The 25,626-nt window shown below is 48.4% G+C and overlaps 1 protein-coding gene across 1 annotated transcript in view; it reads left to right on the top strand.

Moving 5' to 3' along the window:
* The window catches only part of COL27A1 (collagen type XXVII alpha 1 chain), a 144,576-nt gene that overhangs the window by 105,799 nt on the left and 13,151 nt on the right, over nt 1-25,626 (top strand). Inside the window, exons 34-44 of the mRNA XM_027650151.1 lie at nt 198-251; nt 1,627-1,680; nt 2,445-2,498; nt 4,352-4,459; nt 17,204-17,257; nt 17,387-17,494; nt 18,966-19,019; nt 19,326-19,379; nt 24,486-24,542; nt 24,701-24,754; nt 25,333-25,386. Of these exons, the coding sequence (XP_027505952.1) occupies nt 198-251; nt 1,627-1,680; nt 2,445-2,498; nt 4,352-4,459; nt 17,204-17,257; nt 17,387-17,494; nt 18,966-19,019; nt 19,326-19,379; nt 24,486-24,542; nt 24,701-24,754; nt 25,333-25,386 (705 nt within the window). The remainder of the gene's footprint in view (nt 1-197; nt 252-1,626; nt 1,681-2,444; nt 2,499-4,351; nt 4,460-17,203; nt 17,258-17,386; nt 17,495-18,965; nt 19,020-19,325; nt 19,380-24,485; nt 24,543-24,700; nt 24,755-25,332; nt 25,387-25,626) is intronic.

Genomic DNA, 25,626 nt, shown 5'->3' with positions numbered 1-25,626 from the left:
CCTCCCAGAAAGCAGGCACGAGGGGTCCTGAGCCTCTTTGATGCTGCGAACCCCGAGCCAGCTCCAGGGAGGTAATTGCATTGCAACCAGGGCTCGGCTGTCCCAGGAGGGCTCTGCTAAAGGAATTATGTCTTTGATCTTGCTTTCTACTGAGTTACAATGGCTTTTTCATTGTCTTGGATTTATTTTTTTCCCAGGGACCGCCTGGCTCAATGGGACAACCTGGCCTTGCAGGTGAACCTGGCATGAAGGTAAGAAAAACCCTTTACTGCAATTCCTCTGTCAGACTGGGGAGATAATAGCAACTTGTGTTCCTGCAGGACTGAGTGACATTGCAGGTTTGCCCTCCAGCAGCTAAAGCAGAAAGTGCTTTCAACAAAAGATAAAGTTTAAAATATAAAATCCAGTTAACTTTAGCCTTTGGTTGTGAATTCCTGAGCCCCAGCCATCAGTGCTGGGGAGAACTACCATCCCAGGGATCTTGTGCCTCAAGAACTGTGAAGGGCCTTGGAAATGAAGCTCAGCTCTCTGCAGATCCAAAATCTGAATGGTGAAGGGAATCCTCAAGACCCAGAGATCCAGGCAGCTTCTGATTTGAAACCAGAAGTGTCTTAGGAATGTCCCAAACTTAAAAATACCTTCAGTTTCCAAGCCTCAACTCTGTGGGGACTGAGCTCCTCTGATGGTTGCAGGGAAAGGGTGCCCTGCTCCAGACTATGAATTCTCCTTCTTGTCCTCATGGAAAGGCCTATAAAAGCCATCTCTTTGTTTGAATAAGATCCCTGTGCTGAGCAGCTCAGAGGAGTTTTTATTTCATTCTAACTCCCTTGGTTTGAAGGTTCATTCCTGCAAGCAGAGCTTTTGAACAGACTCTATGTGGGGATTAAATGCAGTTTCCTCCATGCTGCTCTTCACTCTCACCCCCAGCCCCATCCTTTGCCATGTTTTCCTTGGCAAATCTTCTGACACTTCACTGGAGCTACTGTGCCTTTGGCATCCTGATACCGTTCGAGTGTTTTCAGCTCCTGTGCTCCTGGCTGCCCTCCTGGGGAGCAGGACACAATGGTTTGCACAGACACCCCTTTATCCACTGTCAGTGCAACAGGTCCTTGCGGGAAGTCGGGGAGGGAGAGTCCTGTCCTGCTCCTTCTGGAGCTTCCAAGCTGGAAGGAGCTGAACCAAGGCTGGTCTGGGCAGTCATTGCTTGCAGACCAGTTTTCTGGTTCTCTCCTTTTGGTGCCATCAAAGATTCAGGTTTTCCTCCAGGAGCTGGGGCTCAAAGAGCTGTTGGGTCTCTTCTCCCTCGCTCTGGTCGTGTCTGCCACCAAACCACACTGCACCCAGCATTGCTGCTTGTCTGGGAAGGACCATGCCCAGGGAATACCTGCAGGCAGCACAGACCACTCCTTGACCCCTGTCCTTTCAAGCTTTATTGCAACAGAGCCTGTCAGAGGTGTCCTTGTGTGCTCTCCCTATGCTGGGCCTTTGGACCCCCTTGAAAACTGAAGGTGTTTGTGTGGGAGAAGGAAAGAAAAAGTCAAAATGAGGATTGCAATGGGACGTGCTTCATGTTCACTCACCATCAGCAAACAGCTTGTCTCCATACCTGAGTTTCCTTCTTTTTAGGGCGATCCTGGCCAGCTGGGAGTCCCTGGAGAGCAAGGTCTCATTGGCCAAAGGGTGAGTATGGCCACCTTTCCGTGGGGCTTCTGTGCCTTGACAGTTCCCCAGAGGATCTGTCCCTACTCAAACACAGCTGGGCAGGCAGACCCTGCCCTGGGCATCCCGTAACCCTCATGGCCATGTTCCTTCTCTGGGAGGTGGAAGCCCCTTCCCCACAGAGTCTGTCAGCCTGAGATCACCAGCCTTCGTGAGCCTCTGGGGTGCCATGGTGACACTGTGACACCCTCTCGTGTGAAAGGGGCAGTGTGGGAACAGATGTGGGAACAGACCCCTCCTGTTTGCCAGGGGCTGTGTCCACACGGGGCAGGGGATGCTGGAGCAGAAGGAGGCATTAACAGGGAAACACTGGCTACACTGTGCACGTGTGGGAGGGAGCTGGGGTGGGATGAATGCATGGATTGAGGCTTCCAGGGTCTGTGTCCCTTCTCAGGACTGAGGTCGGTTGTTGGAGCAGGATGGGGAAGCCCCAAGTTACATGAATACAGACTGAGCCCCTTTTCACACAGGGAAGGAGGTCTTCCCACAGGCCAGCAGCAGGTCCATGGAGGAGAAACTATGGCTCAGAATAAAGCAAGAGGCTGAATTCTTGCTCTTGCTCCGGAGGAAGCTTGTTCAGCATTAGGGTATGGGATAGGACACATGTCAAAGTGCAGGGTTGGGCTCCCATTGCTGCAGCCCCACTGCTGCCATGAGTCAGCTGCAGAAAGCAGAGGGAAAAGCATGTTTAGCCACAGCCTCATGGTACTTCCTTCTGTCTGCAGGGAGAATCCGGGCTGGAAGGGGACAGCGGGCTGCCTGGGCCAGATGGGATCAAGGTAAACCTCAGTCTCGTGGAGTGTCAGCTCTCACACACATCTCTGTGCACTCAAGTCCCTGTGATCCCTAGGGCCAGCATGAAGCCAAGGGGGTTACTGGGTCCTCTGTGCAATCAGCCTCTGCCCTGCTCTCTCCAAGGACTTTTTTTCTGCAAGCACACATAACAAACTCCTCCTGTTTCACTCCTCTACCCACGTTTTTGGCATCTGATCAGATCTCCAAAAAGGTCAAGTTCTTCAAAATCTGGTTTCCAACAATTTGTCTGTTTTATTTGAGTCTTTACAGAACAAATTTCCAACTAATCAGGAATTCCTGGGCCTGGCAAGGGGAATCGAGAATTGCCCATCACTCTCCCATGCACCACTGACCAGAACAACGTTAGCAAGTAAAGAAACCAGATCCCTCTCCCCTTGGCAGAGCCCCAGGTGCTCACTCAGGGCTCATTCTGTATCTAACTGCTGTGAGTTTGCTACCTTGCCTTTGGAACAGGACTCTGATTCCTGTCCCTGCACAGCCAGCCTTTCCAAACAGGCCAACAATTTTGTTCCATGGAAAGAAAGAGCAGCCGATCCCACAACAATGCAGTTTATTTCTTCATTCTAGTTAAGCTATTTGCCATGTGTCTCTATTTCTGCTTATCTCTGAATGTTGGACCAAAAAAACTCTTCCTTAAGGACAGTTAAGGCTTCTGTATTCTCTGACTGTCCCCAGGAGCTCTTGAACCAAATCAGTTCTTTCCAACCCAAATGTGTCTCTGGACAGTTAACCAGATGTGTCTCTGCTCTTTAACCAGACAAGATGTTGCTGAGCTCTCACCATGCAGATGCAAGAGGAAAATGACTCAGTAAAGGCTGGTTGGCTCCAAAAGTGCAGGTGCTGATCCCAGTATAGAACTGGAGTGGTAGTACTGAATAATGCGAAATACTGACAATATTTTATTTGTCTTGATAGAAGAAAAACAGCTCCAAACTTACTACTTCTTGCACTTCTGTGATTGTATTTCTGGTCTGCATTCCAGTTGGTTGTCATTGATCCATACTGAAGTTTCATTATCTGCCAGGTTTTTTCCTAAATTTCCAAGACTGGTTTCACCAGGGAAGGTTTAAGCTAGGCATTAGGAAAAATTTCTTCACAGAAAGGGTAGTCAGGCATTGGAATAAGCTGCCCTGCCACAGAAAGTGGTGGAGTCACTATCCCTGGAAGTGGCAGCTGAGAACATGGTTTAGTGGTGGGCTTGACAGTGCTGAGTTAATGGTTGGACACACTGATCTTGAAGGTCCTTTCCAACCCAAATGATTCTATGATTCTGTAACTATAAGAACAGTGATTTGACAGGGCACCTACTGTTCAGACCATAAATCCTTCACAGGGCACGGTGACACTGTTTTCCAGAGTGTTTGTCTGAGCCCTGGACTGATTCCTATTTGGCAGTGAGAGCCAAGCAGCCACTCCAGACAAACCCATCCTATTAAAAGTCTTCCAGCATCCCAAGCTCAGGGCTTCTGGGTGAGGCGAGGCAGGCTTTCAGATCTTGTCTGCCTGCCTCATTCACGTGGGAGGTTCAGGCCTTATTGCAGGAGAAGCAAAGAGGTTCAGGTTACCCTGTGTAATGGGGGGAGTTCCTTCTCCTCTAGCCGAGAGATTTTAAAGAAAAGAAACCTGGTTTTGCTCCTTTTTTAAATGTCAAGTGTATTATGACTCATCCTCATTCATCCTTTTGCTTTGCAGGCTCTTTTCCTCTCAGACTCCTGAAATATTAATTATGTGGTGGGTTTTTCCTTGCAAGAGGCAATGCACAGAGACCCATGTGTTGTGTGGGCATGAAAACCTCCCACTCTCCTCTCTTCCACAGGGGGACAAAGGAGAGCAAGGCCTGGAAGGAGAGAAAGGAGAAAAAGGCAACGAAGGACTGAAGGGAAAAGAAGGACCTCCTGGATATCCTGGAATCACAGGTGTCCGAGTGAGTCTGCGAATCCAGCCTGTGGGCGATCCATGGGTTCCCTATGGTGATGAGTGTGTGAACCAGGACACTGCTTAGGGCAGGAGGCCGTCTGAGATGTCACTTGTTGCAAATGCTGTCGTAAAGTATGTCATTTTTGTGAAAAACTGCATCTGGGGGCTGGTTTGGTCTTCCAGTCAGGACATACTTGAGATGTGGATCGCTCCTCTGGTCTGCCACAGGCTTTGGGACAGTGCCTCCCTCCCACACATGTAAGATGGATCTGGCAGGATGTTAAAGAGGGAGGTACAGAGGGCTGTGAGAGGCTGAGTTTCCCCTGGCTTGCACAGCTGACCTGGGCCTGGAGCCTGGAAATGACCAACCTTGTGCCTTCTCTGATGATTACTTGCTTGCTTCTGGTCTTCCTTTTAATATTTTATATTTAATTTTATATTATCTATATATTTTATATATAATTCTATATTTAAGGCTCTCCCTTAAATATAGAAAACGAGGAGGTGAAATTAGCAGGAAATTATTCCTAAACCTTCAGTGACTATCAGGGGCATGTGTGGTTTGCTTGGATGTCTGATCCCAGTGCCGTAGAAAGGAAAAGTGTGACTCTGGCCCTGACACAAGAGGGAGCCAGGCAGGGTCTGGCTGGGGCTCATTCAGTGGTGCCAGGTGAAGGATTGCCCAGTGCCCCAGTGGGCTGCTCTAAAAGTCAGGCCCTTCTGGTTGAAATGTGGGGTTTATCAGCTTAATGGCATGGTTTATTCATTGTCATTGTTGTCGTGGATGTAAGTTTTCAGAAGCATGGGGCTTGTCCTGCAAAGGGATGGCCCAGCTGTGAGTGGGATGCAGCCACCCTGACCAGAGGCCATGCCTGCCTGCAGCACAAGTCTCATCCCTTGTGCAGCTGCAGAACATCCCAGCTCCCACCCCACACATCCGTGGGAAAGAAATGAGTAGCCCATGTTTGGTGGCAGCTCTGAAATCCCAGCCTGGGATGAGAGGGAGGCAGCAGAGCAGACAGGTACCGCCAAGCGCTGGGTGGATGCTCAGTGGTGAAGCATGTTGATTTTCCTTTTGGTGACGTTGTGGCTGGCTAAAAAGAGAGCAGGGAGAAGGGTGTGAGGGGATGGAAGCAGAAAAGGAGATGGATTTATGTTATTTTTGGGCTGAGGTTGGGATTTGAACACTGACTCAACTAGAAAGTGGAAACTGGCTTAAAGCTGCGATGCAGCACCATAAATGTGCAGAATAAGCCTGTAGTCCTGTCCCAAATAAGGCCAGCCTTGGCCACAGCCCCCTGTACCCACAGGGAGCCCTTTCAGGATTGGGATCATACCATGGGGTGGTCCCCACTACCTCAGCTCCCTCCCAGCTGCAGGCTGGCACAGCTGAACAGTCGCCCTTCATGTGCTGTACTTCTGGCTGGTTCACATGTTTATGTTGTGCATGTTTTAAGAACCAATAAAAATATTAAAATCATGCAAATGCCATATTAAGTTATAAAATATAAAATATAGATTCTCTCAGACTCAATCCCTGCTGTTTGCCAGCATGTCCCTGGGAACATGATGCTGTTTTCTGTTTTATTTAAAAAAAAAATTGAGTCAATGAGCCAAGATTCCTGCTCATAATCACTCCCTTTTGTTTTTTTTACTGCAGAGTGCTATATTTCCATCTACTATTTTAATATGCTTCTTTGTATATCCTTATGCCTAAACTCAAGCAGCCTTTCAGACCTGCACAGGCTCCAGATAGTGCCGCCTCCCCTGCCAAACTCTGTTACCTAATACACAGGCTGGTGTTCCTGTGCCTCACTCTGAGGTCATTCAAATCTGGAATTCCTCTGACAGAAGTACAAATAATTTTTCCCTTCCTATTTTTTTCTTTTTGAGACTTCCATTCTACCTTCCCATGGAGAGTACAAATACTGGCGGGATCTCCCTTAGATAAGGTTTGCAGAGATGCAAACAACTACAGATAACTTCAACCCCATCCTTTTCAGCTGAGGGATGGCAGCTGGAATATCCAGCCAAGCCATGCTCTGGAAGACATGCAACAAAAGCCACCACAAACTGCACAGTGCAAGGGAGGCTTTAAGGCTGCTGAACAAAGAAAGCAAAAAAATCTTGTCGTGGAAAAGTCGTGAAGGTGTTCACCCAAGGGCAAATGTCAAGGTGACAAACTCCCATGCAGGATTTGTACAGTGGCTCAGAAATTGCTTGGGGAAGGGTGTTGGAGGTGCTTGGACTGTGGGGAGGAGGCATGTTGGGTTTGGGTGTGCTGCAGATACTGTGTGATTACACATCACACATGTTGCATATGGTTTTAATACTTGCGATGTGATAGTGTTGTGCTGTCCAATACTCAGTTCAAATGGTTCAAAGGTTCTTCATCTTTAGCTATTACATCTTCATTTGGTCTCTCCTGGCATGACACCCAGGAGTCCTTACATCTGTGCTTCACCACATTCCTGCCTGGATCCACTGACGCTTTCCTGGACTAGAGATGTTGCCTCTGCTCCAGTATTGGGATAGCCTGCTCAGCTACAAAGGGGACAGGGGAGATGTCGATGCTTCTGTGCTGTTCCTTCTGTGTGTGTGACACACACACCAGGATCTGTGCAATCACATGTGACAACAAACTGACCTCCATCTGGGAGTTTTAGCTCATCTTCAGCTTCTGGAAGAGATTCATGTTAACTTGAGGATGCTGATGCCCGTCTGCAGTCATGGACACAGAGACAAGCTTTTGCTATGCCTTGGCTTGGCCCTGTTGTGCTGGAGGGAACCCACAGAGACGTGCCCTGCATGGGCAGCAACAGCCTCTGGAAAAACCCTTTTCACCACAAGTCCCTGCAGTAACACCACGTCTTGAAGATTTGTCCTTAACGCCAAGGACATGTTTAGTCTTAATCTGTATTTTGCTTATGTCTACAGGAATGTGGCACTTCACTCTCAAGTGTCCTCCTGACAGATGTAGGAAATGAGGCGCCTGATGGCTCTGAAATGATGTGACTTCACTGCTGGTACATTTTCAGCCCATTTTGTATATTCTGGCCTGGGACAGAGTCTCAGTGCAGTCACAGAACAGGTAGGAGCTGGGGAACTTGGCGGGACACGTACCAGCTCACATGCCATGTGGCAGCGGGCCAGCACAACTGAGGGAAGGAGATTGGTTCCTGGGCCTGCACAATCCTGGAGCTCCCTGGATCTGGCAGAGGAAGGGATGTAATGGAGCACCCTCGAAAACTGGAGAAAGCTCAGAGGGTCTGTTCAGCCTTTCTGGGTCATGCAGAAGAGAGACATTCACCCAGCAATCAATGGGATCAGCAGGGACACATCTGGCTTTGCTGGGCAAGGCTTCATTTTCCAGAAAGCCATCCCAATGCTGATACAACGCCTGAGCACAACCAAACTTCCCTCTGCATTCAGGAAACGTTTTTCAGGGATCGTTAGCTTTAATTTCGCTCAGCCATTTCCAATATTAACATATCTGAAAACTGGTTTCCACTGTGGTTTTGAATCTCAAACAAAAAGCATCAGGGAGGCCCCATCCGAGTCTTCAGGGGCAGTTTGTACGTGTTTCAAAGCCAGTGGATTTCAGCAAACAAACCTGGCAGCTGAGATGGTCCATGAGTCTCACAGCTGTGGCCGGCAGGGCTTGAGGCAGCTGGAGCTGAGATAAGTGAGTATCCTCTATCTTTTGGTCACTTTGTCCAAGTTCACGCTGCTCCGTTCAGCTCCAGTTCCTGCTCAGTGGAGGAATGGGCCAGTTGCCCCCTGGTCATAAGAGAGAGATCAGAGCAGAAATGCAAGATCCAGTTGAAATTTCCAAACTCACATCAGAGATGTGCACCTTTCCTGAGCTGCTGACTCACATTACCTCCTCCCAGTGGCTTCTATCTTCTTCTAATCCTAACTTGTTGCCTTCTCTTGCCCTTGACTCTCTTCTGAACGTGGCTCTTTGTCCTCTGGTGGCTCCTTGGAGCATCAAAGAGCTGAAAATCCCTTCCCCTTGTAGAGAAGGGATTGTAGAGCACCAGGGGCTGTTTGGGTATCTGCATTCAGAGAGACTGGCTGGAGACAAACCTCAGGGTCCACAGTGCAGGGAGCAGGAGTCGTGCCCTGGAGATCCAGGTTTTCTCTGTGGGCAAGGCAAGACAAGGATATGCCTCCTCAGTATGTGGAGAGACTGAAAGGTACAACAGCCTGTTGAACCCTGGCAAGGCACCCATCAGCAATGCAAATGTCACAGTGTGGTTGGCCAAAATAAAAAGATGATTTATCTGCTGACCTGTAAGGCTGTGAGTGGATGGTCCACAGAACCTGAGAACATTGCTAAAGAGGACCATGCATTCACAAAGGATCTGGCTGCCCATCAGTGCTGCTCATGGCAACAGAGGATGGTAAGAGCCAGAGGTCGAAGTCACTGGTGTGGAACCAGCAACCTGCTCACAGGCAAGTGGGCCCTGAGAACGACCTCTCTGCCCAAAAAGTGCTCCCCCCCCCACTGCTTCTCCTCTCCACCGATGGAAAATTCGGCATTTCAGCCCTTCCCTGGGAGGACAAGGGATCCAGCAGTGGCTGAGGAAGGCCCAAGCCATTTGGCAGCAGGGAGGTGGTGGGTTTCCAGCTGTGCTCTGTGGCTCTGCACTGTGGTTTTCATAATGTGCTGGTTGTCATACATGGCAGACATCTGATAGCAAGGGTTTTACAGTTCCAGGAAAGCAATTGGAGAGCCTGGAAGTACTGAAATGCAACATGCTCCGAAACAAGAAAATCCCTCATTGTTCAGCAAAACTGGGAGTCGAGTTCTTTCCACTTCCTTTCTAACCTGAAATCCTATCTGCAGTGTCATTCAAGCCACGTCAGGACTCGGAAAGCTTTGAGCCAGACGCTCCAATGGTCTAAATTGCCATAAACAATTACATCAGAGAAGGTCTGGCTGCATGTGCCGGCCCTGCTGTGTGGTGCAGATGTGCACCATCAGCCCAAAAGAGCTCAAAGGGCCGTAAATCCTCTTGCTCTGGTGCAACAAGATCCAAAGTCCTTTCGTTTGCTCTTCAGGAGGGTAGAGTGACAGAGCTGGGCTGGGGTGGAGATCTGAGAAGGCTTTTTGAGGGAACTTGCAGTGCTTTGAAAAGGATTAAGCCACTCTCCAGCCCAGTACAGAGCACGGAGTGAACTCTTGGCTCCAACACTGTGGTCGCAGACCCATCACTCCCTGCACACAGCACTGGATGGTGCCCCAAGGATCCTTCCCGTCGTGTTCTCATCTCTGCCTCATCTACAAACTATAATCCTGAAGTGGAAGGAGGACTTGCTGGCCAGGATGGACCTTTTTCTCTGAGCTAGCAGAGCTGCTCCAGCAATGGCACACTGTGGTCCCGGCTGAGATGAGGCTGGCGTTTGGGCAGAGCAGGAGCCCCTTCTCACCCGACACATTGCTCTAGTACAAAGTTGTCCAAACATCACTTACAGCAGAATTTGTCCCAGAGTGGTTTTTGCTCTTTGTTCTTTTCTGTTTCCTGCCACTGAAAACATGATTCAAAGGTTTTCTGCAACAAAGCTCCTCGCTCTGCTGTCGCTGAATCCAGCCATTCACTCTGCACAGATGAGCTCAGCGACAGCTGGCAGCACCACATCAGTTCCATGGCATTCAGCTCCCTGAAAACACTGAGGCTGCTGAAGGACAATCCTGGAGTCACTGCTGGTTTTAATCTCTGCTCTCCACGCAGGAATTCATACTCTTTTTTCTTTTTTTTTTTTTTTTTTGATAATGTGCTGAGCTGTTGTTTCCTGGAAAAGCTGTTTTTCGTGCCCTGGACCATGGGCTGTCTGTGGAGCTCTTACTTAAAAGAAGTTTCTTGAACTCCCTCAGCTGCAGGGTGTGGGGGGTCACCCACTGACTGAGCAGGGGAAGGAATGGAGAACACTGGACTCGGTGTGGGCTGTGACAGCCCTGCAGGGTGTCAGTGGTAACTGAGCTCTTCACGCCCTTAATCTTAGGAAACGAGTAGTGTTACTCCTAATCTTGCCCTTGATTAACGTGTTAGGAGTAGGTGCACAAGGTAGTAAAGTGACTTGTCCAGGGTCATGCAGGAGGTCAGTTGGTGGTCGAGGGGGACCAGGAGAGGACACAACAGGCCATACTTGTCCTGCCCTACAGCCTGTCCTTTCCAGGAACTGCTACATCAGCAAGGTCAGATCCTCTACTGGAGCCATTTCCAGGGCTGAAGGTGCTTGCACTTGGCCATGGTGTGTCCTTGTGTCACAGCCTTGGGGTATCATTGCTTGTGCCCATCAATATCCAGCAAAGCCATAGGCAGGTATTTGTCTTGCATCCAAAACCAAAGGTGAATCAAGGTTCTCAGGAATGCAGTCAAATGTGCTTTGAAGAGGATGAGGCCAAGGGTCAGGGTGATGCCTCTCTGTGGAGCTGCAGTCCCAGGTCTCTCTCCTTCCCCTTTTAGAAGCAACATGGTCATCCCTGGGCACCTCTGCCCATATCTGCAATCAGCTTCTCCCCATGCTTCGATAACCAGTGCATTGCAGGTGGCCTCAGGCTCAGCCTTTTCTGGGAGTCTAAACATCCCATTTTATGGAGAGGTGCATGCTGGATTTTGTTGTTTGGGAGATTTTATTGTGGGGGATTTTTTTCCCCCTTTTCAGCTATTCTGCTCTCTGTGACTCAGTCCATCAAATCCACTGAAGCCTTTGGGGTGGACGTGAGTTTCCTGTGAGCCCTGTGAACCCTACAGGGAATCACAGAGCTCTCCCAATCCCCAGGGAACCTCTGCTTGCAGCAACCCAGGCTGCTCTCCAGCAGCTGAGGGGCCGTTTCGCCCTCACAGCGAAGCTCTGCTGCTGGGGAAGGCAGGCTGATCCCAGCTGGTCTTCGTTTAGAGTTAATAGGAGTCAAAATGAGCCAGAATTTGAAATAAATCCCATAGACTTGGCATCATTTCTTTCCTGACTCAGACTAAGGAGACGCACTTTTTGGGCAGTTACTCCAAGATTCCCCTCCTTATTGCAAGACAGGATTTCATTCCCCTCCTCTTCCACAACCCCAGGGCATCTGTGTCCTTCAAAAGGAAGATATTAACCCTTAGTGTTTGGGAGAGTGTAAATCAGCATTGTGCTGCCCAGGTGCTCTCTCTATTCCTTTCTTCCCCATTGTCAGCTTCCAACACTGGCTAATTTTTTTGAGTATTTTGGTGTCATGTGTGAAAGCTTCACAGCTCGGTGGGGATGAGGCCTTACACTTTTCCTGCACTTCCCACTCATCCATCAAGTCTTTTAGTGGCACTTTTGTCTCTTATGCTTCTTTAGAGATGAGGAAACACAGGCAAAGAGAGGAGGAAGAAAAGGGATTTTCCCAGAAACAATAAATTAGTGGCAATTCAGGGCTATCAGACCAAACTAGACCAGCTCAGAGCACTGCTCTGTACATGATTCTCTTTGCTGCCTTACACTGTGACTGCTTAGGAAAACCAGGTTAAACAGACCTCCTCCTCCTCCACAAAACCAAAAGCAGCAAATTTCAAAGCAACAGCTGCATGCAGATAAGAATTTGCACTAAAGCAGAGAGTTTGGGATACAAGATTTTGGGGTTGGATTCCCATTTAAAGTCGAAGAGCTCAGCTGAAAGGAAAGTCAAAGTGACTCTGGCTGTAGTCTTTTCCAGCCCAGACCTTTTTATAGGGTTTCCCCAATTTGCTGTTCCTTTGAATGCAGCCAGCCAGCTCTACCTGCACTCCCCGCTCGAGTTTCCACAAGCAGGCCAAGAGCCCATTACTTCCCAGTGATCCCAGTGAAAACCTCTGAACCTCACAGTACAATCAGGTCTTTCTTCTCGAGAACAGTTGAGTCTTTCTTCTTTCCCCATACTCATTCAGGAGCTGCTGCCCTGTCTCCTCCCCTTCCAAACTACTGCTAGGCAGAGTGATTATGAAATGTGTTTCTTATAAATCCAAAACATTTATGTCTTCAAATGCCCGGCCCCAATAATCCCACTAATTTCCTGAGTGCTTGTGAACTGTCTTCCATGGGGGGAGGCTTCTCTCGATCAAAGTTTATTAAGTGGAGGTTCTCATATGGAGACGTTGCCGAGCGGTAGGAAATTATATGGGGCTTTTTCATTTCCCTTTAAATGAGCTCATTGGCTGGGCCTGGACAATATGGGCATGGTCATCCTATGGTTCATGCTTCCTACCTTTGTTCCTGCTTTAGTTTTCCTGCCCTTTCTACATCCACTGTCTCAAACTAGCACTTTTTTTTCCCCTGTCACAATAACCACTTTTTTTTCTTTACTCATTAGCTGTGTTCTGGTTCTTCTGTTTCTTCCTGCCTCATTTTTGGTTGGGAGGAGTGCCCTCAGACCTTCATTCAGTGGCACCCAAAAAAAAATACGCTCCTGCTCCACAGCAATCCTGAGCCTGTCTGAGACAGGCTTTGGGAAGTTCTCCCATCAGTTCTGTTCCCTTGAGAGCTTCCCTCATGTGCTGTACTGTAAGGCTGCAAGGAAAGCAGGAACACATCCACCCTCTGGAATGCCAAGAGCCACAGTTCCCCTGAGCCAAACCAGGATGGTGAGTCACATCTCTTCCCCGGACCCAGTGCCTGTAGGCAGAGCATCACTGGGTGTGGGGGAGTTTGGGTCAGGATTTTTCCCTGTTTGTTGTTTGGCTCCATTCGGGCCATATCTCTCTGCAGTTCATTCAACTTCCTTATTTTGTTTTTCTGGATGCTGTTGTCAGAACACAGATTTCAACTGTTGATGTCTTGAGAATTTAAAGCTGAGCTGCTCATCTCTTTGCTCCCAGTAAATGTTACTGCTGTGCTGTGCAAGAGACCTGACTTTGCTGTCAAGGCCATAAGCAGCTGAAAACCTCTTTTTTTTCTTTCAAAATGAACTAATTTGCATTAAAAAATAAACCACCCAGCTTTCCCTTAGGGGAATATGTAAGGCCATACTAAAAAACCCTTATAAATCTGAGTCCTTAGTGAAGATGGCAATGAAATTCCAAATGTGCTAGACCTCAGATTATAATTTTTTTGCTTCCCTTGGATATTTTGGCATAGCTTGAAGGCATGTGACTTTGTAAAACCACTGGTTTCCACTGTCCCTGGTCACAAATACCTTCATCATCTGGAGGCACTGATATGCTTCTCTAGTGAAGAATGCAGCATAAAAAGAAATCACCATTTAAAAATAGTTCTGCTCGAGGAAGAAGCTTGGAAAGAGGATTTGTTTTCTCAGCAAACCAGTAACCCAAAGCATACAACAAAATGTGTACAAACCCCGAGAATAAAAGCATTGAGTGTTCAGTGCCTTGGCACACTAACCCAACTGATGTGAGTCCAGCAAAGAGAACTTGGATTTAATTATTTTGATGTGTAGGCTTTTGTACATCTTCTCCCCATCATTGCTATCTCTGCTCAAGAGAGTAGGAATCCTAGGAACCTCAGGAACCTCACATTGCAGGGAAGGAGGTACCAAATGGTGCTACATTCCTCATGTGCTGTGGAGACCTTGGATAAAGACATAATCTCATTTAATTTTTTTATTTTTATTTTTTTACCCCCTGATCTTTCCATCCTTGGACAGATGAGTCAGAAGAACAGAGAGGAAAAGGATTTGGCTTTTTTTGAAGCCTACCAGAACTGTTGCTGGGCTTTTTATTCCCTGTATAATGTGTGGTAGTGCAGTGATTTCTGGGAACTGTGCAAACCCCTGCGTATGTGCCCTGAGAGCATCGGGAATTGCAACAGCAACCACATCTGGATTATCACAAATAGAGATATCACATATCTGGGAACCCCAGACAAGCGTTGAGCTGCCTCTAAATTCATCTGGGCAGAATTCCTGTGCTGTTGGAGAAAGCACATCCAGGAAAATCAGACACATGGTAGGCTTCCCACTCACCAGCAGAGCTCGCTGGCCAAAGTCCTAGAAAGCGTGCTGGGAGAGCACAGAAATATCCCTCCCTGATAGAGCCGATTCTGCTCGAGGAGGTGACTCAGGCTGCGAGATCCGAGCCACGTCCCTGCCCATGGTGTCACCAGCATGGTTTGACCCGTTTATTTCTGCCAGCAAAGCTTTTAACCAGCAGACAGGAGTTAAGGGAGGCTCGAAGGAAGGTCTCCAGGGCTCACTGTGAGTGACAACTCATCCCACAGTCGCTGACAGGAGTTGGAGATGCTCCAATGTTTTTTCCTGCGGCGATGGAGAAGGAGCCACACCCCAGCTGGAGGACCCAGGAGAGCCTTCTGGAGAAGATGAACATCCCTGCTCCATGAGGCCGATGCGTCATCAGGGGAAAAGCCAGTACATGGAGTTTATCAGAACCCATATCTGTGCTCAGGCTCCACCAACAGGGAAAGACAAGCTGAAGGAACCCAGAGAAAGCTGAGAAGCTGTTTGAACATGGCACAGTCTTCTGTGAATCAAGTTTATTTTTGGGTGCAGGACTTGCACTGTGAAAGTTGGGGCTTTGTTTTGTTTTTTACCCTCTCCCATGTGACTCCAGTCCTATATCTGTACTCCATGATTTCGGGTACAAGCAAGAACTTGAATGCTGTCAGATTTTAGGAGCAGTGGGGAAATTTTCTTTCTCAGATGGGAAGATTTAAGGCCTGAGCTTGTCCTCCCAAAAAGCAAGGACATTTCCCAGTGCAAGATAGAAGCAAATTTCAGTCATGGGACTTCCATGGGAGATGTATCCAGGTGAAGGGAGACAGGCTGTACTTCAGACTCTTCTGAAGTAGCAGTAAGATCCTCGTGACCTCCCTGTGAATGGGATCCACCTGCCTTGCACAACAATAAAGGATATGTTTCATCAACATACTGGAGTCTGAATCTTTTACAGACAGTGTAACACACCTCAACCTGGGGATGGACCCATAACATGGAAGTCTTTGTTTCAACCATGACAGGTGTCACAGCACAGCAACTCAGGAGTGCATCTGAGTGTGCAAAACTACTCTGCTGGAGAAGATCAAGGGCTTGGCCACCACCGAGTCAGGAACAGATTTAACTTAAAGCAGGCTTTCTCCCATTTGCAAGAAACATCTATTGCCTGTGCTTCCAAAAGCTCTTGGAGCACAGTCCAGGGAGACTGATGGAAAAACACTATGCAACTAATTGGAAACCCCAGTTGGGTATTTATTCGTTCACATCTTGTTTGGACAGTGAAGTTCTGTGAGTGATTCCACTACTCACTCTCCAAATTCTCAAGCCACTAAGCTCTACAGCAGGACCTGTGGGAGTTACTGCTGCTTCAGACCCAGGAGTGGGGCTGCTCAGGGCCCTGGTACCAGCTCTCAGAGTGAGATGGGGGTGGCCATCCTGCTGTAGAGCTGGATGGGGGTGGCCATTTCTCAGGCTGATGCTTTCATTAGTGAGGATTTCTCTGTACTCCTGTCAAAAGTGTAAATCATGTGGGTGACGCTGGAGGCTTGGCACCCATCATCTGCTGCGCCTGCTCAGCATCTGTGGGAAAGTAATTCCAAAAGTGATCTCTTGGAAAGTGGCAGCAAAAAATAGCAAACAGAAACCCTGAGCAGTATGGAAGAGACACAGAGCAGGGCTCAGCAGGGACCTGTCCTTTGTGAAGTCTAGTATTGTTGGCAAGGTGGGCTCCTGAAATGTTTGACTTAGGTAAAATGGAGCTATTCCCTTTGGGAAAGTGAACTGGCACAATTCTTTAGGGCTATAAGGAGTCTGAATTGCTCCTTTGTGTTCAGAGCAGGCACTTCTAAGGCCCATGTTTCAGATCAGAGTGAAAACACCCTGATACGTCTCCCTTTATAAGTTGCTTTCATTCATCTGAGACTGCAACATCAACCATGATGAAAATTATACCTTCTTAACTGGTTGGAGGGAGAGCAGGGGGAGAGATGCTGGGCTGATGTGGAGATGCTGTTGAAAAGTTTGTCACAATTGCCAAAAAGTATGAGTTATTTTCTTCAGTGATACTTCTGCTTCTTTCTGTCAAATCCAAAATATTCTGTCTGCCTTGCAGCCAACAGGGTCAAACACTGAACAAAATGAGCTTCCTGGGCTCCCTGAGGAGAGGCTGCTGTATTTAGCTGCTCCTCACAGATTGATTCTGTGGTGTGGGTGCAAGGAGGGGCAGCAGGTTCTGCACCCACACTGAGTGCTGAAAGCAGCCCAACATTCCTGTCTCTGCTTGCCATGGCTCCCACCTGGAGTTTTGCATCCCACTCCATTTCTAGATGCCAGATCAGTATATCGTGGTTTCTAATACAGAGGGAAGGGGTTTCCAGCGTGAGCAGAAAGCTGTGCGTGGTAGGTGGATAGAGAATGAAACCACTGCCTGTTTTCACAAGGGAAAAATAAGGATAATTGCTGTGGAGGCAATGGTTCTACTGACAGCAGCCTTAAACCATAAAAAAAAAAAGTGTCACTTTTCAACTGCGTTGCCCAATAGTCAGCTGAGCACAGAGATCTTTACACCTTTAAGAAATGAGGTTTCCTTCTCCTCCGTGTGTTGGAGCAGCTCAAAACCAAACTCAGCCATACCCCAGCTGTAGGACCTGTGAACTGTGGTCTTAACTGCATGACTTCCTGGTCTCCTTGATGGCTTCCATGGGAATAGGATAGGGTGGGTGAGGATGCTCTCAGGGTTGAGTGTACCAGGGAAGTGGCCTGGGAGTGGCTGGTTGGGATGTGACTTCTTTGTTTTCCCATTTCAACAGCTTTTTTTTTTTTTTCCTTTCCTCCGGGGGACCAGAAGGGAAACCAGGAAAACAGGGGGAAAAGGGCAAGCCTGGCCAGAAGGTAGGAACATCTCCTGCTGAGAACGTCTCCCTGGACAACCCTCTGGATCTCCTGATCCTTGCTCACCTTTCATATTTATCTGTAGCAGCAGCTTTGTCCTACACTAATGTCAGTGCTTTTGTTCTGCAGGGCAGCAAGGGCTACCAGGGGCAGCTTGGAGAGACTGGATCCCCAGGGAAGGAGGGGCCGAAGGGGAACCAAGGCCCTAAAGGATCCCGAGGTACCCTGGGACCTATGGTGAGAAGAGCTCTGCAAATGGTTGAACACAACACGCAGAAACGTGACTGGCAGTGGTGGGCACGGGCCTGAATGAAGCAGGGGCTTCAGAGCACAGAAAGGGAAATGCTGTTGGATTGGTTTAATTGGCCAAAAGAGCTTAAGTTGCTCTGAGCAGCACAGAAGAGACTCCACAGAGGTGGTTGGGTTGGTAACCCGTGAGCCCAGCTCACGTTGCACCGTGGTGGTTTTTCACAACTCCCCAGATGGGCTGAAATAGCTGAAATATTGGGGATTTTTCCTGAGCTGAGTGAGCTGATAAGCTATTTTTTGCTAAGATCTTTCCCTCTGAGACTGCACACTCATGGCAAGAGCTGCTTCCAAGTCGAACTCTGTTAATATAAGGAACTCTGCCTTGGACTTCTGCCCTGTTTCTACACCCACTCCTGATCTACTTATCTAAAACACTTGGAGCAAGAAGAAATATAGCATGGGAAAGGGTTTGAACTGGGGACTGAAGGTGAGGCTTTCAGCGAGAACAGTAATAATATGGCAGAGAGAGAAGAAAGTTAATTTGCTTTAGGCACATGAGAAAAATGCCTTGGGACAGAGCAGTAAGTAAAAGTAACCCTCATGCAATGCAGGCTGGTAAGGAAACTTCTTGCACTCTGGTAGAACTTAGTGAAATAGCAGGAGTTATTTATGAAGCAGGAGTCATGGTGGTGTTTCAGAGCAGTAGCAAATGAGTGATGGAGTGATGGTTCTGCTGATAGTGTTTCCCTGCACTAAAAATTATGGCCTCACCATATATCCTCACTTAATATTCTTTGGCAAAGCCTCCATGAATTATTTCACAAGGAAGCAAAGAAACATCTAAACAGCAGCCTATTGGGCTGGACACTTCTGTGTCGTGTGTAAAGGGCTTTCATCCACAGTAAATGGGATTATATGGAAAGTCTGTGGCTCACTTAAATCAGATGATCTGATTTAAACCCTTTTGTTCAATCTGCTAAAGGTGTGATAAACAGCTCGTGAAGTGCCCCCATCACAGTGCAGAAAACTCACTTCTTGGCTTCAGAACCTACACTGGAAGGTTTCCTCCCAACAGTTTAGGATTAGGTCATGCAAGAGCAAGGTCTCACTGGTGGACTTTCTAGCACAACACTAGTTTGGATATAGGGATGTTTCAAAGAGCAGATGAAGAGCACACAAATGCAGCCATTTCTGGTAGCAAATCTGAATGAGGTGGAGAACCTATTGCTGCAGGCTGGCAAAGGCATAGAACAGATTCCTGACCTCCCTCTCCATGTGTAAGAGGTTAAAGCCAAGCAAGAGCCCTTCAGGTGGCTGCAGCAGAGCTCACAGGTGGCCAGGAGGGGCTACCACACTCCCACCTGGTGCTGAGCTTTGCTTTGCACAGCCCAGTGCATCCTCTTCTCATGGGGTGACACCACGGGCTGCTCTCACAGTCCCTCTGTGCTTGCCTCTCCAGGGTGCTCCAGGAAGGATGGGTGCTCAAGGGGACCCAGGCTTAAAGGGTTACCAGGTAAGGGTTTTATTTTCATCTTCCAGCTTTTATCTGTTCTCAAATGCAACAAAATGGTCACTCCAGGATGTAAGTTGTTCTTGAACTATGATTTATTTCTGATCCTGAGTTTAGTTCTTTGTCTAGTCTCCATTTACACCATCATGGCTTCTCCATGTGCATTTGGTCCATCCCTGCCACAACCCACGTGTCCCTCTGAAGCTGGGATGCACCACACAGGGTTTGTGAGACCTGACAGGGAACCAGGGAGGATTTTCAGTCCAACAGCTCTTTCCTGCCTCCTCACATGCTGTCTGCTCTCCACAGGGACATGCAGGACCACCGGGGCCAATTGGACCACCAGGGCCAAAGGGGGAAAAGGTAAGCTCAGAGAGTTTAGCCATCTCATCTCCCCTTGCTGTGGAAGCTGGGCTGGCCATATAGATAATTGTCCTGCTGCCATAATTCCTGTGCATTCGTGCTCTCCTCTCCCTACAGCAGAGGTGCCTCCTCAACTGCACAGTCACCAATGTAAGCCCTACAAAAAGCTACTAAATAAACAGCTTTACCTCTGCAAATCAGTGCCAGGACACCCATGCCATTAGCAGATGCTTTCCAGACACCACATGCCCTTGTGCTGGAGGCTGAACCGCCCAGTAAATGTTCTGGGGGCACGTTTTTCCTGCACCCACAAAAATTCAGCTCAATCCCCAAGACCAAAAGAAATCAGACTCAGTAGGTTTCTGTGATCAGGTCAGAATCACAGCCTGCACAAACGAGCTTATGTTCAGCACGCTGCCTTGTCTGTGCTGAAATCAGCCACCGCTGTTTCTCCTCATCACCTGCCACCCCCTCGCCTCGCTCGTCCCCCACCCCTTGACAAGCCCCCTTGTTGCAGCTGCCCTGACTCAGAGCCACGGTGGCTTTCCCCTGGTGTTTCCCACTTTTGCTGAGTCAGCAGAGCCATAACCAGTTCGGGCTGGAGCAGTGACTCACCCTTTAATGGTTTCCTGTCGGCGGAGCTGGGAGCTGGACGGCCCAGCTGGCCTTGGCTGCTCACAGAGCTGATGGAACCCCTCACGTGCCTTCAGCAGCGATGCTCCCTCCCTCCTGAGGTCTCCCTGGAGAAAGCTTCAGGGAGAACTCATTGTGACCTTCCAGTACTTAAAGGAGGCTCATCAAAAAGTAGGGAGCAACTTCCTACACGGACAAATAGCGATAGGACAAGGGGGAACAGTTCTAAACTAAAAGAGGAGAGATATAGGTTAGAGGTTAGGAAGTTCTTTACTCAGAGGGTGGTGAGGCACCTGCACAGGTTGCCCAGAGAAGCTGTGGCTGCCCCATCCCTGGAAGTGCTCAAGGCCAGGTTGGATGGAGCTTGGAGCAACCTGTTTTATTGGAAGATGTCCCTGCCCACGGCAGGGGAGTGGAACAAGATGAGCTTTAAGGTCCCTTCCAGTCCAAACCATTCTCCCTATGATTCTCCCTTGGTGTGGGAAGGGAAGTGATGGTGATGCAGACTAGTCAATCATGAGGTCCCCATGAAGAGGAGAGACGTGTGAACTCTTTTTGCTCATTTTCTACTCCCCATCACCAAGAGAGTGTTCAGCCTTGCCTCTGGCACACAGTGGGAGTGCAGCTGCAGTGCAGGCAGGAGCTTCATCCCTTATAAAATGATTTTATAAGGGCTTGTCTTTGCTGGGGCTTTGAATGCACCCTTTCAAGCTCAGGCTCCTGCTGTCAGGACACCCTGTTCACACCATGCTCTGCCTGGAGACTCCCTGTGCTGCAGCAGCAAACCCCTGTGCTGGTGGCTGGGAGTCATTGGGGCAGGGTGAACCCTTGTGCTCCACTAACATATTCACATGCCTCAGAAATTTTGCTTTGGGGAGGAACAGTGGTCATGCTGCTTTTTCTCTCATTTCCTGCTGCTGAGACACATCCGTGGAGGAACAGCTGGTGATGTTCCTGCTGCTCTGCACCTCCATCGCTGCCTTGCTGAACTTCCTCTCCACTCCCAGCCTTTCTAACTCTGCCCCATCCACCTCCCAGGCTGCACCTCTTGCTCTTCCAGATTTCAGCAGCATTCCTCCTCAGGTGTATCCCACTGAGTGGCCGTGTGGGGAGTGGCAAGTGTTAGCCAAGCACAACCAGCCCTGGATAATAATGCAAGAGCTCGTGACCAGGCCCATTTGTCAGCTGAGAGCCTGCCCAGAGGTTTCTCACAGCCCCACTGTTGAATTTTGAGCATCCTGGCAAAAAGTTGTGAGTTGACACTACTAAAAGCAAAGTCAGTCATTGACCCTGCAGCAGAAGGAATAAGGCATGTGCAGATACATATCTCTGTTGCTTAAATTGCAGCTGTTGCTTTATTTGAAAACTTAAAGTTGCCATCGTGAAAGCTCCCATAATTTCGGTTGGAAGTGATCCCAAAATTATTAATCTGAAGCACTCAATGAAGCACTCAAGATATTCTTCTGCAAATGGACACTAAGAGCACTCCCTGAGTGGATCTGGTGCCAACAGAGTGCAGCAGTGTTATGATAAATGAATTCTACATGCAAGTGTCCAAGTTGAAGCCTGGCGAGGGCACTAAAACATCTAATGCATCCTGCTGAGAGCAGTCAGCTCTGTTAATGGCCCCTGACAGCTGAATCTCACTCATGTCTCCCTGGAAGGCCAGCAGGTCTGCCAACACCTTGCTGGGCAGCAGAAGGAGATGCTGAGTGAGGAGAGCACAACATCATGTGCTGAGCCTCCAGCACTGCTTCCTGCACCATCCAGGTGCTCCACAAAAGTCTTGCATCTAAGTTTTCTTATCCATCTTCCCTTATCTCCTAAGAGTTGCCTGGATCCTAGCCTAAACATAGACAGATTCCTTCCCTCCAGGCATCTGTAACCTCTCCCACACGTGTGAACGTGGAAATGGAAGCCTAAATCTGAGAAATTAAGAGAAAATGGAAATGGGACCACGAGTGCTCTGTGAGCTTTAAGCAACTTGGTAAAAGGAGCTGTGCTGAAGGAGGATATGTAACTATGGGGAAGGTCTTCCCTTCTCCAGAGAAGAAAGCAGCTTGGTGAGAGGCATTGCTGTGGAATTCAGCTCCCCTGGCCATACCAGGCAGCTACTCCGCCACATTTAATACATTTGCAGCTCCTCAAAGAGGCCTTGCTCGGAGCAGACGCCTGCACTTGGCAGCTGCTTAAAGCAGTCCAGATGGGATCCTTTTAAAAATTACAAACTGGTGTATCTCACTTTGGGACAGGAGCCAACAACAACAAGCCTTCCCTTCTTCTCCATGCATTTTCCATTTGTATCCCAACATGTTTACTTTGCTGCCCTTTACTCTAACTTTTTTTCACTGCAACTTTCCGAAGAATTAGTGCAGACCTTTCATCTCCCTCTTGAGCAGCTGAGGCATCAGGAAGCTCTGGAGGAGCTCAGTTTTGCAGTCCTAGAGCTGACCAGGCTGCAGGATTTTCTCAGGCAGAAGGCAAGGACAAGATGGCAATTAGCCTCAAGGGGGCCCAGAGCCACAACTCAGCTTTGGGGAGAAAGTCTGTGAGTCTTGATGCTCTTCAAGGGTCCCCAGAATTATGAGCTTTCTTTGAGTTCATCACGCTCATCTCAGCTTCCAAATGGCAAAGGTGTTCACATCCTGTTTGGGAAGAAGGAATCAATGCCAAGATTTCTGCACAGTAACACACACACACACTAGGATTTTTTTTTCCCCCGAGAGCTGAGAAGTAGAGGCTTTGTTTCCCTTCTAGCCAACATTCCTTTGATAGTGGCTAGAAAGCAAACCAGTTGCCAGGTATTCTGCTTCTGACTTCAGGCAGCAAGTTCAGTAGCACTGGAAACCATCAGCAGAGCCTGTGAGGCTTTACTTTCCATCCTCTCCTCCTTGCCACCCAAATTTCTCCATCCACATTGCTCAGTACTGTATTTTCAAGCTCTCCTGGCACAGTTTCTCTCTATATATTCCTTCTGCCGTGGCTCCCCGAAACCCCAGATAAGGAGGTTGGAGTTCCCCACCCAGCACACAATCTCTAAGGGACATAACCAGTGGGTCTCTATGAACTCCTGGCAAAGTTCATCCAACAGGTCACAGCAGCAGAGAGAAAAAATGCCATTGTCATCAAGCACATAATGGAGGGAGATGCACTGAGCTCTCTTCTACCTGTTGAGGTGCAAACTGTAAGGGATTTTGCCAAATCTTGAGCCTCATTCAACCAAGCTGTGAATGGCAATACAGGTGCTCAGCCCATGAGAAGTCAGTGTGTGTCAGTGTGTCTCTCCCAGTGGTGGCACAGCCCTGATTCCAAGCTGTGACCCAGTTCCCACAGAAAAGAAGCTCTTGTCTCCGCCAGTATTGTCTTCTCCCAGAGGCAGGATCATCAAGACATTTCCCAAGCATCCTTACTACCAGCAGCTGCAACTCAAACAGGAAAATAACCCGGGGAGAACATCAAAAAGAATACTAAATACACCAGAGAGGGTTGGTGCAACCACTGAGAATTACAGAAGTCTGTGGAAAACTTGGCACTGCAATGTCTGGAGATTTGAATGTTCAAGGCTCTAGGAGCACCCCAAGCACACCAAATACAGCAGCTTCTGTGACAGAACCCCCCAGACCCTCTCTGTCCAGTAGCTGCAGCATCAATGAGTTCTGAGGCATATTCATCCTGAGGAGCCAACGTGCCAGAGACTCTTATGCAGAGGAGTCAAAAACTGGAGGAGCTGGAATGCAGTGGTCTTCCAAGGGGAGTAAAGAAACAGCCATCTCTGAGCTGGACTCCAGAGAAAACAGGACATCATGACCCTGAGTGACTTATACACAGAATCTGAAAGGATAATGTCTCTATTAAGTCTTAAGGGATCTCTCTATGGATGTTTTAGAGAGACCTCAGCTATAAATAATCCGGGTGATTTTATCTCCCAGCCAAACCATGAGCTCTGAGCTTGTGCTGTGGAGCATCCCATCAAGGAGAGGAGTGTGGAAGGGGCCAACCCTCTCACCTGGCAGTGGCAGACAACCCATCCAGACCACCCATGTTCCCGTGATAGCCCACGCAGCACTCAACAAGGGTGGGGAAATGCTTGATTAAAGAGTTTGGTTGGGCTGTCAGCAACAAAATTCAGAGGCAGGGAGCTATTTCCCATGTTGTCGTAATTACATCCTTCTTGCTTAGTTTTAGGAATTGTAAAAATAACCCTTTGCACCTGGTTCCTTGCGGGGGAGGGGGGGGTTAGACCAGGCAGAAACAACCACCAGAAACCAGGAAAGCAATGAGAGGACTCAGTGTATTCCAGGCTGCGAAACAACCAAAAAAAATTGTTTAGTCTTTCTTTGGATGAAAAATGAGTAAATACAACAGAGGCTTTGACTTACGAGCCCGTGATACAGGAGGACTGGATCAGGTCTGTACAGAAACATCTGCTGTAAAATCTGCTGTCTGTATTAATATTAACATTTTTATTCACAGGGAGAACAAGGTGATGACGGGAAGGTAGAAGGCCCACAGGGACCACCTGGAGACAGAGTAAGATGTTGAATCCCTTCTCTAAACAATCCTGGCCTGATTTTTGTGGGTGGATTATTTGGGTTGCTTCCTTGCTTGTAGAACATGCACAAGCCATTGAGATACTGCAGATGAGGGGTTGTTTACATCCACCTTAAGTCTTTGTCCTGCTGTTGTAGGGCCCTGTTGGTGACAGAGGCGATCGAGGGGAGCCTGGAGACCCTGGTTATCCTGTGAGTCTTATTCCAAATGCATGATTCAGGCATATTTATCTTGGGGAAGTGCTTCCAGCCCACACCAGCCCACAGAACTGCCCAGCAGTCATAATTCATAACTCACCATTGTCCCAGGTCATCTGTGATTCAGACAAGGAGTAAATCAGTTGTCTTTACCTAAAGCAGTAAAAATTTTGCTGAAGGCAAACGTAGGCCCTGCAGGTCAGCACCTCACCCTGCCATGCACCTGCCTGAGCACAGGAGGCTGAAAGAATGAGCAGGACCATCTCAGCAAAGGTCTCTGTGATTGCTGAGGAGATCCCCCGGGGAAGGTGTGCACAAGAGAGGTCATGTCAGTGCTGGACAAAATTCAAGACTGATATGCCCATGGCTGTAGATTTTTCCATGGGAAGATCTCTGTTAACTTGGAGGTTTGGCAGCTTCCAAAATCTTACTGGGATTTCTCTCAAAAGCAAGACCAGGGTTATGAATTGTTTCCCTGTGCTCCTCTTTGTGGGACATTTCCATTTTCCTTTCTCATTGCCACAAAATTACCCAAGAACAAAGACGTCTTCCCTCTCTGTTTTTTATTTAAGGGTCAAGAAGGGCTTGATGGAGAAAGAGGAAAACCTGGACAGCAAGGCTTACCTGTAAGAGATGCTGCTTTATTGTAAGCTCCCCAATGCCCTGTGTCTGTGAGAAACAGATGCACAAAGGAAGGCAGGTGGGAAGGGCTGCAGCGAGGAGCGTGTGGTGAGCTGTGAAATGCAAACGTGGGCATTTCCACAAGCCAAGCCTGTGGAATGGGCATTCTGAGCCACATTTGAGACTAATGGTGAAACAGGGAGTGCTCCCAGTAGTGCCTGTCTCCAAAACTGTCTTTTCTGAAT

The sequence above is a fragment of the Corapipo altera genome, unplaced genomic scaffold (genome assembly GCF_003945725.1).
Source record: "Corapipo altera isolate COAL_440 unplaced genomic scaffold, ASM394572v1 268, whole genome shotgun sequence".
Lineage (NCBI taxonomy): Eukaryota > Metazoa > Chordata > Aves > Passeriformes > Pipridae > Corapipo > Corapipo altera.
Note: the sequence above shows the minus strand (reverse complement) of the source record. Positions and strands in the feature narration are given on the sequence as shown.